The following is a 14185-nucleotide window of genomic DNA, read 5'->3' on the forward strand; positions in this document are numbered from 1 at the left end:
TGATCCAGTATGCAGCCGATGGGAAGAGAGTTGCCCCAAAAAAAGTATGTCGAAATCAACAACAGACTGGAAGAGCTTAAGGTTAGAAATCGCAACCAGGAGGTCACAACAGTAGAGTTTGGTGATGCAGCCTCCCACCTTCTTCACGTTGAATAGATTTAATGAACTTTAATAGACTTGTAAGTAAACAGTGAATTTCTAATGCGTGTGCTACAATGTGTGATTTGTTTTAGTGCTGTTAACTTGTATTGTTTGTTTCATATTATAATGCTTGCTTGAATCTACTGTTGAATTGTGTTATAAAAGAAATACAATAATTTACTTATATTTGTTTCCATTTCTTTGATATTTATTTAAACACAAAATTAATTAAAACACAGAATTCATACACATACAAAAATAACCTATTACCTATCAAAAAAAACACGTATCAATTAAAAGTTGATTAAACAATGTTTATACAGTATGATCCTTTGTTTGCACATGTTCCCCCTATTCCCACATGAAATTTTAACTTTCCTTACCATATCTATAAAACGTCGGAATAGGAGAAATGAACCCCTTATCAAATGGCAAAACCAAAAGCTCAAACACATCAAACGAATGGGAAACAACTGTCATATTCCTGACTTGGGACAGGAATTTCCTTATGTAGAAAATGGTGGATTAAACCTGGTTTTATAGCTAGCTAACTTCTGCTAATCCTCCGGTTCATTCCTCCTATTCCCACCATTTTCTACATAAGGAAATTCCTGTACCAAGTCAGGAATATGACAGTTGTTTCCCATTCATTTGATGTGTTTGAGCTTTTGGTTTTGCCATTTGATAAGGGACTTTCCGTTTTGAATTTTCCTTGGAGTTCTGGTATTATTGTTATTTTACTTTTTTTATCAAACGACCATTTAATTAAATAAGAAAACTTTTGTTTGATAAGATTGTGGGGAAGTGTAGTGTAAAGTCAAAACTGTCAACAGAATCTAAAAGACCATCAAAAGCACGTAATTCATCTAAAACATAAAAAAAGGATTATTTTTAACACTCCAAAAATAGTTAATTCCACTATTTTCATATGTTTTATACAAAAGTTAATGGTGATGTTGAGATGAAATTATATTTATAAAATATACTAATTAGTGATCATTATACGACGGACCTATTAACTGAATAAATGGGGGTTTATAAAAAAAAACATAAAGAAGTACAGCACTTTGAATATTAAAATCCTTTAATTGAGGTTTACTTTTAAAGTCACCGTTTTCACCGAAAAGAAAAAAAAAATATGGCTTGAAAGTTTGACATTTTAAATTCAGTTTAGGCCATTATTTTCTATTCTGTAAATTCCATTCAGACCCTCATGCAAACTATACATATCTTGGACAATATCAATCATAAAATACAAAACAACCATTGATTTTACAATTTACCTAATTAAATGATACATAACAGTGCTACAAAAAATGGATACGAGTTGGTAAAAGTACGAGTTGGTAGTACATGTAGTACGAGTTGGTAAAAATATGAGTTGGGTGAGAACGAGTTGGCAAAGGTACGAGTTGTCGTATACCCTAACTTAGTAAGTATGCTTGTGTTTATTTACTTGGGAACTTACGCTGATGTTGAAAATAATAAAAGTAAGCTCTCTTTCAATTTGAATGCCCTGCCTACGATTGTCTTTTCCCATACCACCAATACTGTTACAGTTACAATGTATGTGCGACTTTTCCCGATTAAACCTGAAATGAAGCACACATTTTTTAAACACCTTGTATATAAAGAATTATCCAAAAAATTGTCTTTCACTCGATTAATTTTGGGGAAACAAGGGTCCTATACTTGTTTTAATCTTGATCTGATTAGAAGTTACAAAATCAGTTAGGGCCGTTCATATCACAGTAAAGCTGTTCGCTATTGATATTTTGTATTTGTCATTGAGGGTATTGATCTAATTTCGATTTTGACTTATATTTCCAATAAAACAAGAATATAAAGTCGTTTTGCCTTTGAAAAGCCATATTTTGTAAAATTAGTCTACGATTTTACTTTTGTGATCGAACTTGGGGAAATATGATTCCACCGTTGTGTGTACCCGCTACATAAATTTGTGTAATACAGATATATTTTTAACTCGATTAGTTTATATATTGGGAGCTAGTCATGCATTCAGTTACAACTTTTTTAATAACATTTAAATTTCACGACTATTGTCTTTTGTATGGAATAACAATCGGACTTCCCGTCCAATAGCACTAGAGCACAAGACCATAACAAACCCCTTATCAGATTTCAGATACAATATTCTATTTTCAACTATACCCGTTTGTCATTTAAACCACATATGCACATTCATGCAGGGAATTAACTAGTTAATTCAAGTTTTTATGTACTAATTTATTTCCATGTACCAAAATGGAATTAAAAATTTCATTAATTTTTGGATTCATTGGTTTTCAGGTAAGCTTTTTTGCTTTTTCTATTGTGTTTATTTTTACTTTGATGACCACATGTGTACGTATATTGCGATAGAAAGAAGGGACAACGCCTTTATTGCATAACCCGGAAATAGTTTACCGGCTAGCTGAAGTTAAGGTTGCGAAAATAGATAAACATGTCCGTTTGTTTAATAGTGTAATGTTTATTCTAATGTATAACAATTATTTATTTAGTTTGCAACTTCAGAAAATCATATACTTGTTCAACTCTCCCATATTCATGCATGCAATTATTCTCTGCAATTATTTATATATATTTAAACACAGAACACAGAACACAACTCTCCTTTAAAAAGAGTAGAAGAAGCCTTTTTATATGTATTTCAAAAGACAAAATAATATTGATAAATGTAGGGATTTTCAAAAAGACACCAAGTAATTCTCAAAGATTTACTTTCTTGTCAGGTTCCTGATTCCTTCATTAAAGTATCATGCCTATATTTAAAATGCAAAGTCTTGGATCCTCCCCTGACAGTTACACATTGAATATATAAACACGAATTATCTGCACGCAAGATAAGATTAATGATATGATATTTTGATGAAGGGAGAATGAACATGTCAAGAAAGCTCATCTTAGAGAATGGACTGGTGTGAAAAAGAGGCGAATGCCTATAACCCACGCAAATCCAGGACAGAGCCCTCGTAGGAATACACAGGGCTCCACCCTTAGAAGCTCTTGATATTTCAGGATAATCCAGTTGTTTTTATTTTCGTTTTCATTTCTTTTAATTCTTTTTATCTGCGTCGCCAAAGGCGAAAGCAGGTCTAGTAACCGAGCGACTCTGTCCTCCCGTCCGGTAGTAAACTTTCGTCAAAGTTTTTTGGCTTCTATGAAAGGGAATGATTTAATATTTGGTCTGCAGCTTTATAATGTTGAGTTATATATTGTGATTAAGCAATTTTTACATCTGTCCTGTTGTCACTTCCTGTTTGCCTATGCTTTGATATTTTACAACACTTTCGTCAAAGTTTTTGAAGGAATGATTAATGATTTGGTCTGCAGCTTTATAGTGTTCAGTGGTAATGATTAAACAATTTTTACATGTGTCGTGTTGCCACTTCCTGTTTGCCGATACTTTGAAATTTTACAACATTAATTGTACAAGGAAAATTTTCGTCAGTTTTCTTGGCTTTAGTGTCGTTTGTACTTGCAACAAATACTTTGACCGTTATGGGATCAAACGCCCGCCTAGCCACCGTCTCCTGCCTTAATCCGTCTCTGACTATAGACTGGTCTTAGATTCTACTTTTTTTGAGAATGATTGTTTGATAACAGAAAGTTGTCCGTGTGTATCATACTCATGTAGACATTATTGATCCCTCATCAGCAACAGTTTTGAAGTATCATTCATTGATCGTAGTTTTGTATACGTGGTCATTGATTTAAGCGGAGTTACAAGAGGTAAACACCGTCATAGTTGATATATTATCACTACAAACCAGTAAAAGTCTGAAATGCCCTATATTTGTACTCGACTGAACTGATTTTTACTCGACCAGTCTGAATTGGTCTGAAATTTACTTGATATTACTCGACTGTAGTCTGAGCCATACTAAACAGTCTGAACTTGTACTCGACCTTTACTCGACCAGTACTTAACCATTTTATACGAGTCTGAACCATACTCGACATAGTCTTAACCATTCTCGACCAAGTCTGAACCATGCTCGACCTAGTCTGAACCATACTCGACCTAGTCTGAACCATACTCGACCAAGTCTTAACCAACCTAGACCTATTTTTTGTATCTATCTATATTATTTTCTCATTAATTTAGGAACTGTTATTCATATATATATATATATATATATATAAAATGTATATCACATTTAAAATTAAAATAAAACAAGGTGATCAAATTTCTGGTTGGATTAAAAAAATATCATGTAATAAATTAAGTTCGTTAAATGAATTTTCGGTAAACGGACAGAAAGTCACCGGACAAAAAGTCACAGGACATAAAGTCACAAATTTGATAGGACAAAAAGTCACAGGACAAAAAGTCACAAATAATGTGTTGACAATTGTTTGAATATATAAGAGAAAGATATGCTCGACCTAGTCTGAACCATACTCGACCTAGTCTGAACCATACTCGACCAAGTCTTAACCAACCTAGACCTATTTTTTGTATCTATCTATATTATTTTCTCATTAATTTAGGAACTGTTATTCATATATATATATATATATATAAAATGTATATCACATTTAAAATTAAAATAAAACAAGGTGATCAAATTTCTGGTTGGATTAAAAAATATCATGTAATAAATTAAGTTCGTTAAATGAATTTTCGGTAAACGGACAGAAAGTCACCGGACAAAAAGTCACAGGACATAAAGTCACAAATTTGATAGGACAAAAAGTCACAGGACAAAAAGTCACAAATAATGTGTTGACAATTGTTTGAATATATAAGAGAAAGATCTTGAAATATTTTCTTTTTATTACATATATTCATTTTTAAGTTTAGGAAATTGTTCATAAGCCTTGATAAATGAAAATTTATTTAATTTTAATCATGCAAAGGATATATTTCTTGGCACAATGAAGCCATTTAAGTACCAAGCCACTTTGACATTTTGTTTTCATAACAATTATTTGATCATTATTGATATTTATTGAATAAATTTTAATTACAAAGTTGCTTCATATATAATAGTTCCAAGAAAAAACAAAAAAAATATTTTTTAAATTAGTGTTTCCTTGTTAAAAGAAAAATAATCTCAAAACTGAATTGTGACTTTTTGTCCTGTGACTTTTTGTCCGTGACTTTTTGTCTGTGACTTTTTGTCCTGTGACTTTCTGTCCTACATTCGAATTTTCATATACATGATATCATGTTCACATTGATTTATGCATCAAAAATACTATAACTTTCAACCATTATTCAAATATCTTAAATGTTATTCAATTTTTTTTTTTATCAAAATATATATAAAATAGTATATAAAGCAACTTAATGAATGTTAGAATTGACACCTTTGTTTTGTAAAATCAAAAATTTAATATAATGATAATAATAAAACTTTCATCTTTTTATCCTTGATAACCTTTTAAAAAAGGAAATGTATTCCAAAGTTGCAGTAGAAATTTATTTTAATTAAATTTAAATACGTTTTGTCAAAATTAAAGACATGGCATACAAGAAGCAGTTTAATAAGGTTTAATGGTTTAATTACCTCGGTACAGGTGTTTTACAGGTAAAAAGAAAACCATATTTTTCTTAAACTCGTGTATTACTTATCTAGTGAATTCAAAGGCCTTGTTATTTAAGTTTTACAGGATGTTGTAATTTTCAATGGATGTTATTTAAAATTTATTACTCTCTGACCAGGTGTGATCTTTTTAATCAGTGTGCGTCAAGCAGGATGTATTACTTTATAGTTTACCCCTAATCAGAAGAAAAATTTTATTCATTTCTTGAATTTTTTATCCCTTTTAAAATATATATATATCCCAAATTATGAATAGGAATAGATATATTTCTGATATAAGGTTAAACAATGTCAGTGATTTTGTTGGCTGTTGTTACCTCATTAAAATGATAGTTATATAACTATTGTATATAACCATGAAACCTAAGTACAGAAAGTCACAGGACAAAAAGTCACAGGACAGAAAGTCACAAATTTGATAGGACAAAAAAGTCACAAATAATTTGTATATAATTGATTGAATATTTATGAGAAAGATCTTGAAATGTTTACTTTTTATGACACATATTCATTTTACAGTTTAGGAAATTGTTCATAAGACTTAATTTGATAAATAAAGATTTATACAATTTTAATCATGCAAAGGATATATTTCTTGGCACCATGAAGCCATTTAAGTACCAAGACATTGTAACATTTTGTTTTCTTAACAATTATTTGATCATTATTGATATTGTTTCAAGAAAAATACAAAAATGTTTTTTTAAAAATAAGTGTTCTATTGTTCAAAGAAAAATAACCTCAAAACTGAATTGTGACTTTTTGTCCTGTGACTTTCTGTCCTACATTCGTTTTTATTTAGGAATTTAGGAAAATCAAGTTTTGTTTAAAAAAAAAACACATGCCAAACAAAAAGCACCTTATTTTTAATAAGATTTTATTACCCTCAGTATAGGTGTGGTTTTCAGGTAAAAAAGTCTTTTATTTAACAAGACTCAGACTTTAAAATTAGATAATTTAACTATCTCGATTTGCCAAATCTAAGAGAATCATGTATTATTAAAGAATGTAAAAAATGTTTTTATATATATCTTTATTTAATTGTGGCTGTTGTCATGTAAGTTAAAGAGAAAGTTATTTAAACAATCAAAATTATAAAGAAGAGGTTATTTGGTCAAGTATGGTTCAGACTGGTCGAGTATTGTTCAGACCTTTGGTCGAGTATGGTTCAGACTGAAAAAATAGGTCGAGAGCTGGTCGAGTACTGGTCCGAGTACACAGTTATCGTCCGAATAAAGTCCCTAGTGTGGACAGTGTGTTGCTTGCCAATTTTTTTAGTACCCCTTCCAAATGTATTCCTTCATGTTTTATGCCTCAAATAGCAAGTAGGGGGATGAAATTATACTATAAAAAAATTTGGGTCATGAATTGTAAAGTTAAGTAGTGATTTGGTCCAGCTGAAAAAGGTTAAAAATTAGCACTTCGGAAGCTGTCAAAAGATTTCAAGACCCCCTTAACATAGAATTGTCCATATTTTGAGTTAGAGCCGATGAAGTTTTCTATAATTTTGATATGATTTGTCCCAAAAGTAGTACAACACACTGTAAAAATATTATTGAGAAAGCGCAGGTGGGATTTTTTTTATTTTCATTTATTGTCTAAAAGAAATGCACTACGAAATAACTGTGTACTCGGACCTACTGGTCCAGACTGGGTTAAGACTGTTTCAGACTGGTCGAGTAATAGTTTAGACTATTTTCAATAGCAAAGATAAGGGTCAAGTACAAATCAGTACAGTCGAGTATGGTTAAGACTGGGTCGAGTAATATTAAGTAAAATTCAGACCAATTGAGACTGGTCGAGTAAAAATCAGTACAGTCGAGTACAGATATAGGCCATTTCAGACTTTTACTGGTTTGTAGTGTATGGACTTAAAACTTCATCGCTACATCCTTTGAATTATTTTTTTTAAACAACATACTTAGGTCAATTAAAAAATGCTGTCTATTGCTTTTCTTACGACTTGTTTGTATTCTTTCATAGGTTAGAGGGCTGAGGTCTCGTAAAACCAGTGTGACCCAGCTATTGTACAAGGTCAGGAGCATTGTCAGTTGTCATGTCCTATTTAAATGCTTTTATAATTTGGAAAATTTTATCGTTTATGGAAAATCTCTGATTTTTTCTGTTAAATAAATTCACAACTTTCTAAACTCGGGTCATTTTAAATCTTGGTATATTTTGTAAGACCACTGTCAATTCTTGAAGACTGTGTGTTGACCTTTAGAGTTCTTTTGGTTATTTATGTCGTCGTTTTGCTGTCTAGTTGACGTTTATCACACATTTCCTTTTATACATAATTACATCTTTAACAAGGAAGTACGTCATGTTTGAATGCTTTCAGTTAATGTTTTAGCAAAATGAAAGGATGTTATAAATTAAAGTTTATAATTTTTAAGATAAAACCATTTAAATTTAAAATTCTCATTTGGTTGTTCTTAAGAAATGCAAGTCTTTAACATTAGTTGACTTAGAAATATATCAAGGTCACAGATCGCAGTTGGAGATTTTGTATCGGCCAAATGAAATTTTACACCTTTATTTGGATGAGAAAGAAGTTTTCATATTGCCAGTCGTATAGATTTGCATTATCTTTCACACCAAAATAATATTGCAACACAATTTTATGTATTACTTATATAAGAAAATCTCACTTCTTTAGTGTGGTGACATCTTCTAACTGTTTTACCGTTTTCTGAGCGAAGTCTTGGATCATAAGCAAAAAGGAATCCGATTCATTTCTTCTCGCAAAGCATGTCATTACATTTCTTTTACAAGGTTGACCTTGGGGGAAATCCGTAGTAATGCTATGGCGTAGAATTTACGGACTACGTACTTGTTGGTTTTTAAAAACGTTTACGAAAAACCTTACACTTGCGCAAATTTATCGCTGTTGTATCCTGAATGAAATTACCAAAGTATTAAATTCAGCCAAAGATGATAATTTTATTCATGCTTAGATAAAAGCTTATTGTAAATTTCATTTAAACACTAAACATGCTAAATGCCTCGTTAATCAGAAGAAAAAAATTGATTTGTCATGTGTATATAGTTACTTCTGTTTTTATTTCCCATTGTACACCAAATGTGATACATGCCTGTGCTGTATCTTTTTATTATCTGCATTTTCTTACAAGGATCACCTTGAGGGAATCCGAAGTTCATGATATGGCGTAGAATTTACGGACTACTTGTTGGTTTTTAAAACACATTTACGAAAAAAAATTCGCTTGCACAAACTTATCGATGATATATCATGAATGAAATTAACATTGTCGTACTGAAGTACGTTTTGATTGTACTTCATATATTGTTCATACATCTAGATAAAACCACGGCTTTACACGATTATTATCTATTTATAAACGTATGCTATACACAATACGCAATAAACATCTTACATATTATATCATTTTACCAAAGAAGAAATATTTGATAACTATATTAACAATTAAATATAAGTAGATAGTTACATAGAACAGCAAAAAGGACTGCTCCTCTCCATTATAGTAAGTTTATTGTCAATGCTTGTAAGGATTTGTGTACTAACCCATACTAGTTGCCAGTGCATAGAATATATATTCATCATGATATACATGTTATTAGCGATGGTTTCGGGGTACCGATTCATTTTTTGTGGAGCCTGCGACTTTTGTCGCAGAAAACTCGACATAGGGATAGTGATCCGGCGGCGGCGGCGTTAACTAACTTCTTAAAAGCTTAATATTTCAGAAGCTAGAAGACCTGGATGCTTCATACTTTGTATATAGATGCCTTATGGTATAAAGTTTTCGTCTGTCATATGTCCATTGTCCTTGACCTCATTTTCATGGTTAAGTGAATACTTGAAAAAAAGTTCAGATTTTTTGTAATGCTAATTTCTCTCTTATTATGAGTAATAGGATAACTATATTTGGTATGTGCGTACCTTGCAATGTCCTCATGCCTGTCAGACAGTTTTCACTTGACCTCGACCTCATTTAATGGATCAGTGAACAAGATAGGATGAAATTTGAAAAAAATTGGCAGGACAGGAGTTTTGAGTAAAAAAAAAGGCAGGATGAGCAACTTGGTAAAAAAAAAAGGCAGGATGACAATTTGTGTAAAAAAATTAGGATAAACTAGTTAAAAAAAATGGCAGGATCGAATAGAACTTACTTAAAAATAAAAAGGCAGGACATAGATAACAACTAAAAAAAAAGCAGGACAAAATTTTTCATCCTAGCCCCCCCCCCCCCCCCCCCCCGCATAGAAATCAAATGGTAGCTCCCTAAGGTGTACATGTCCAACTGGAAGGTGTCGTCTGACCTTGGACCTCATTTTCATGGTTCAGTGGTAATAGTTTAGTTTTTATGTTTTGGTCTGTTTTTCTATTACTGTATGCAATAGGTCAACTATATTTGGTGTATGGAAATATTTTACGATGTACATGTCAGTCTGGCAGGTTTTATTTGACCTTGACCTCATTTTCACGGTTCATTGCTCAATGTTAAGTTTTTGTGTTTTGGTCTGTTTTTCTAATACTGTATGCAATAGGTCAACTATATTTGGTGTATGGAAATATTTTACGATGTATATGTCAGTCTGGCAGGTATCATCTGACCTTCACCTCATTCTCATTCTCATGGTTCATTGGTCAATGTTCAGTTTTCCAGGTTAAATTTGTTTCTTAGATACTCTAAGCAATAGGTCAACTATATTTGATGCATTGAATGATTTTAAGGTGTACATGTCTGTCTGGCAGGGTTCATCTGACCTTGACTTCATTTTCATGGTCCATTGGTCAATATAGAATTTCCATGGTGTGGTCTGTTTCTTTTACACTATAAGCAATAGATCATCTATATTCTGTGTATGGAATTATTGTATTAAAGGTGTACATGTATTTCCGGCTTGGTTTATCTGACCTTGACCTCATTTTCTTGGATCATAAATGTTAATGTGATACTTGTAGTAAAACTTTATATGTAGGACTATCAACATAAAATCACAATGGTCAGTATAGTAGGCGAGACATTTCAGCGTGTGCACTCCTGTTGTTTTTCAGTGCGATTCAATTTTACGACTAATTCTTTCGAAATTCTTTTTAAGATTGCTCATTGAAAACTTAATTTAGAGATTTAATGAAAGAGGTAGGAACATTATTTCATGTATTAGTTTCACTCGAAGAGTCAAAATAGATATATTGTCAAATCCTAATGGATACTGAATATTAAAGAGACTAAATAAAGTCTATAACATATATTAAAACATTTTAAAACAATTTTAACATATTTTCATAAAACCGAAATATGTTGCTGATGAAGGCATTTCGAAACAAAATTGGAAAAATGCAATTCGGCTCTACATGTTGCTGATGAAGGCATCTTGATACAAAATTGCACAAAATGCAATTCGGCTCTACATGTAGCTGATTTGAAGGACGTCTCTTCCCAAAATAATATAATGTGTATTAGAAATACAATAAATACTTTACTTCAAACAATAATTTAATTTTAGTTTCAAGAGAATGTCCTATTTATACAGTTTGAGCATAATAAATATTTGCCGAATTCTGACACACTTGCGTTTTGTTTTTGTGCAATCCTCAGGCTTTATCCTATAATCTGTTTAAAATTAGCCATAAGAACACTCATGGAGCTCTGATACTGTGAATTTAAGTAAAGATTTAAATTAGTTTTTTTTTTACTGCCGCTATTGTGAAGATTCAGAAGGAATTCTACCCATTTGATTCTAAAGTCAAATATACCTTTAAAATTTATATGTTCAACATAGGAATGCGTTGGAATAGGAATATGAAGACACGTTCGTGGGAGGGAATCTGTTTGCCATTTTATACAAAGCCACGGACTGCGAATGTTTATTGAATTCATTATCCGGCGTTCAGACAGTATCTTGAACCTTTCTCTTTTAGTTGTCCCATTCGATGTCAACCCTGTGTTCCAACAAATTACCAGATTGATAAACTGTTGAATATTATATCGTCCCAAAATTTATTGAAGATTCGATATTGGACATAAGAAAACAACTGCAAGTTACTTCTGGCATTTTTCATGGAGATTGAATTCTGTATTATTTATTTGCCGAGATTGAATTCTGTATTATTTATTTGCCAGCCATCGGATCTTGGGGTCGTCCTTGTTATCAGTACGTAAGGTCTTTGATTTCCTCTTGAATCTGCAGTCGCAAAAAAATTAATTAAAGTGCAGTCATGTTGAATGAAATGTTACAACTTATTTAAATTCACCTGTTAAGGATTACTTCTCTTTAAATTGCTCAATAATCCCATCAGTTATGATAAATGGAGCAAGTAATTATACATCTCAGATTGAATAATGTATGGTATTGCAACTTAAACATGACTTGATTTACTTTAATCATACACATTACATATATCACACGGTAGCTTTGTCGCTCTTTCATCTTGCTCACTGATTTAAAAAAAAATGTATTTTCACTGCCTTTGTTTGAGGGTATATGGATGGGGGTCTTTAATTTCTGTATACGTTAAATTTTTAGGGCATTTTTCTTTATCGCTTATTCTGTACAATTCTCAAGAATATGATTTAACAACTAAATTTTTTTTAATAAAATTTGTTCTGTACATCCTCCATTTCGAAAAATGTGCAAAATTCTTGTGAAACTGTCAAATGCGACAATAATTTAAGGAGCTGTGATTTCGTGAATTTTAGTCCTAGATTCAGTAGAAATTATTACTACCTCTTTTGATAATAATCAGATGTTAGTCTTGACGAATACCACAACAAAACATGAAATAATATTTTAATAAACATCTGACCGATTTGAGCAAATACAATAGAAAACCAACAACAAACACGAATTATCAAATATGCAACCAACCACATATAAAACAGTTACACATAAGTTGACCTTAAGAAAATTGGTAATACAGAATCACAGCAATGTAGGATCATGTAGATGCAAGGGACAAACACCTAAAACAAATGATCACAATTCAAGACAGCACACTTTCAATACAAAATAAATTGTTTGTTTTGTATTATTTTTTTGAAATATTTATGTTTTGTTGGTTTTTTGTTTTATTTGTTTTTATTTTTGATTGATTTTAATTGATTTTTTGATTGGTTTTTATTCATTTACTATGTTTTTCTTGATATTTTCAAATTTTTGAAATATGAAAAGTGGTCCCCATTTCAAACTCCTGGATTCGCCATTTTGATGGTTCATCAGTTGTAACAATATCCCTTTTTTGGTTTACATGTAAATCGATTGTATGAATTAATCTACATATATAGTCTGGTGTTTAGTGTCAACAATTAAATATAAGATTGCTTGCGTTTCAGTTTAATTCTAATTTGAATTTTGTAATTACCTTGTACCTTAAGATTTAGGAGATTTTAAATGCAAATCTATTACCATTTGATTATGAATAACACAATTCATTTAAAATAGGGTAAATGTTAGGACATGTGCGGTATACTCTGGTGAGACAGCAACCCCAAACAAATGCCAATTACAATTTCCAAAAAACAAAAGAAGCACAAAGAACATTCACATTTTTATGTCACCACGAAAACTTTAAACAATTAAAACTTATTTTTTCTCGTGCAAGTTCTACGTATATGTAAGAGAATGATTATCCCTTTCTTCATGATTAAGTACGAGCGTTAGCGAGTACTTATCATGAAGAAAGGGATTATCATTCTCTTACAAACTTAGAATATTGTAAAGTGCTCAAGGCTTAAATGATCTCTTGATTGGTTTTATTCAAGAATTAGTTTCTTTGTCGGTGCAATGTTTATAATTGTTGCATGACTTCCTTTTTCGGCATGTCATTTATGGATTAGTTGTAGTGATGTAAGGACTTTCTTATCATTTGGGAAATATTTTTAACAAAAATGCGTTATAGATATCAGGTGACACAACAGAACAAAGAAAATGTTGGATTTATAAATGTTTACTGATTGTGAGTATGAATGTAAATCATGTAATATTTTAGTGAGGAATTATCCTTTTTTATTTACAGTTTAAATCAGTTAATACATTTGAGTTACAACTAAATTTTATTTCACAGCCAATATTTTGGTCCGGCTTTTTACATCAAATACTAATTCATTATGTCAGGGAAATGGTCAAATAAAATGCCTTTAAAAGTGTTTAATATGTTCAAAACTTAAATTTAATTCTTTTTTTAGCTCACCTGGCCCAAAGGGCCAAGTGAGCTTTTCTCATCACTTGGCGTCCGTCGTCCGTCGTCCGTCGTCCGTCGTCCGTTAACTTTTACAAAAATCTTCTCCTCTGAAACTACTTGGCCAAATTTAACCAAACTTGGCCACAATCATCATTGGGGTATCTAGTTTAAAAAATGTGTCCGGTGACATTGGGGTAAAATTGTTTATCAGGTCAAGATCTATCTGCCCTGAAATTTTCCGATGAATCTGACAACCCGTTGTTGGGTTGCTGCACCTGAATTGGTAATTTTAAGGAAATTT

General features: G+C 31.5%; 1 protein-coding gene across 1 annotated transcript in view; it reads left to right on the top strand.

Annotated features, from left to right (window-relative positions):
• Window positions 1–2176: 2176 nt before the first annotated feature.
• The window catches only part of LOC127710082 (uncharacterized), a 467780-nt gene continuing 455771 nt past the window's right edge, over window positions 2177–14185 (top strand). The window contains exon 1 of the mRNA XM_052215826.1: window positions 2177–2451. Coding sequence (XP_052071786.1) covers window positions 2407–2451 — 45 coding nt within the window. The 5' untranslated portion in view covers window positions 2177–2406. The remainder of the gene's footprint in view (window positions 2452–14185) is intronic.

This window comes from Mytilus californianus, unplaced genomic scaffold (genome assembly GCF_021869535.1).
Source record: "Mytilus californianus isolate M0D057914Y unplaced genomic scaffold, xbMytCali1.0.p SCAF_7, whole genome shotgun sequence".
Classification (NCBI taxonomy): domain Eukaryota; kingdom Metazoa; phylum Mollusca; class Bivalvia; order Mytilida; family Mytilidae; genus Mytilus; species Mytilus californianus.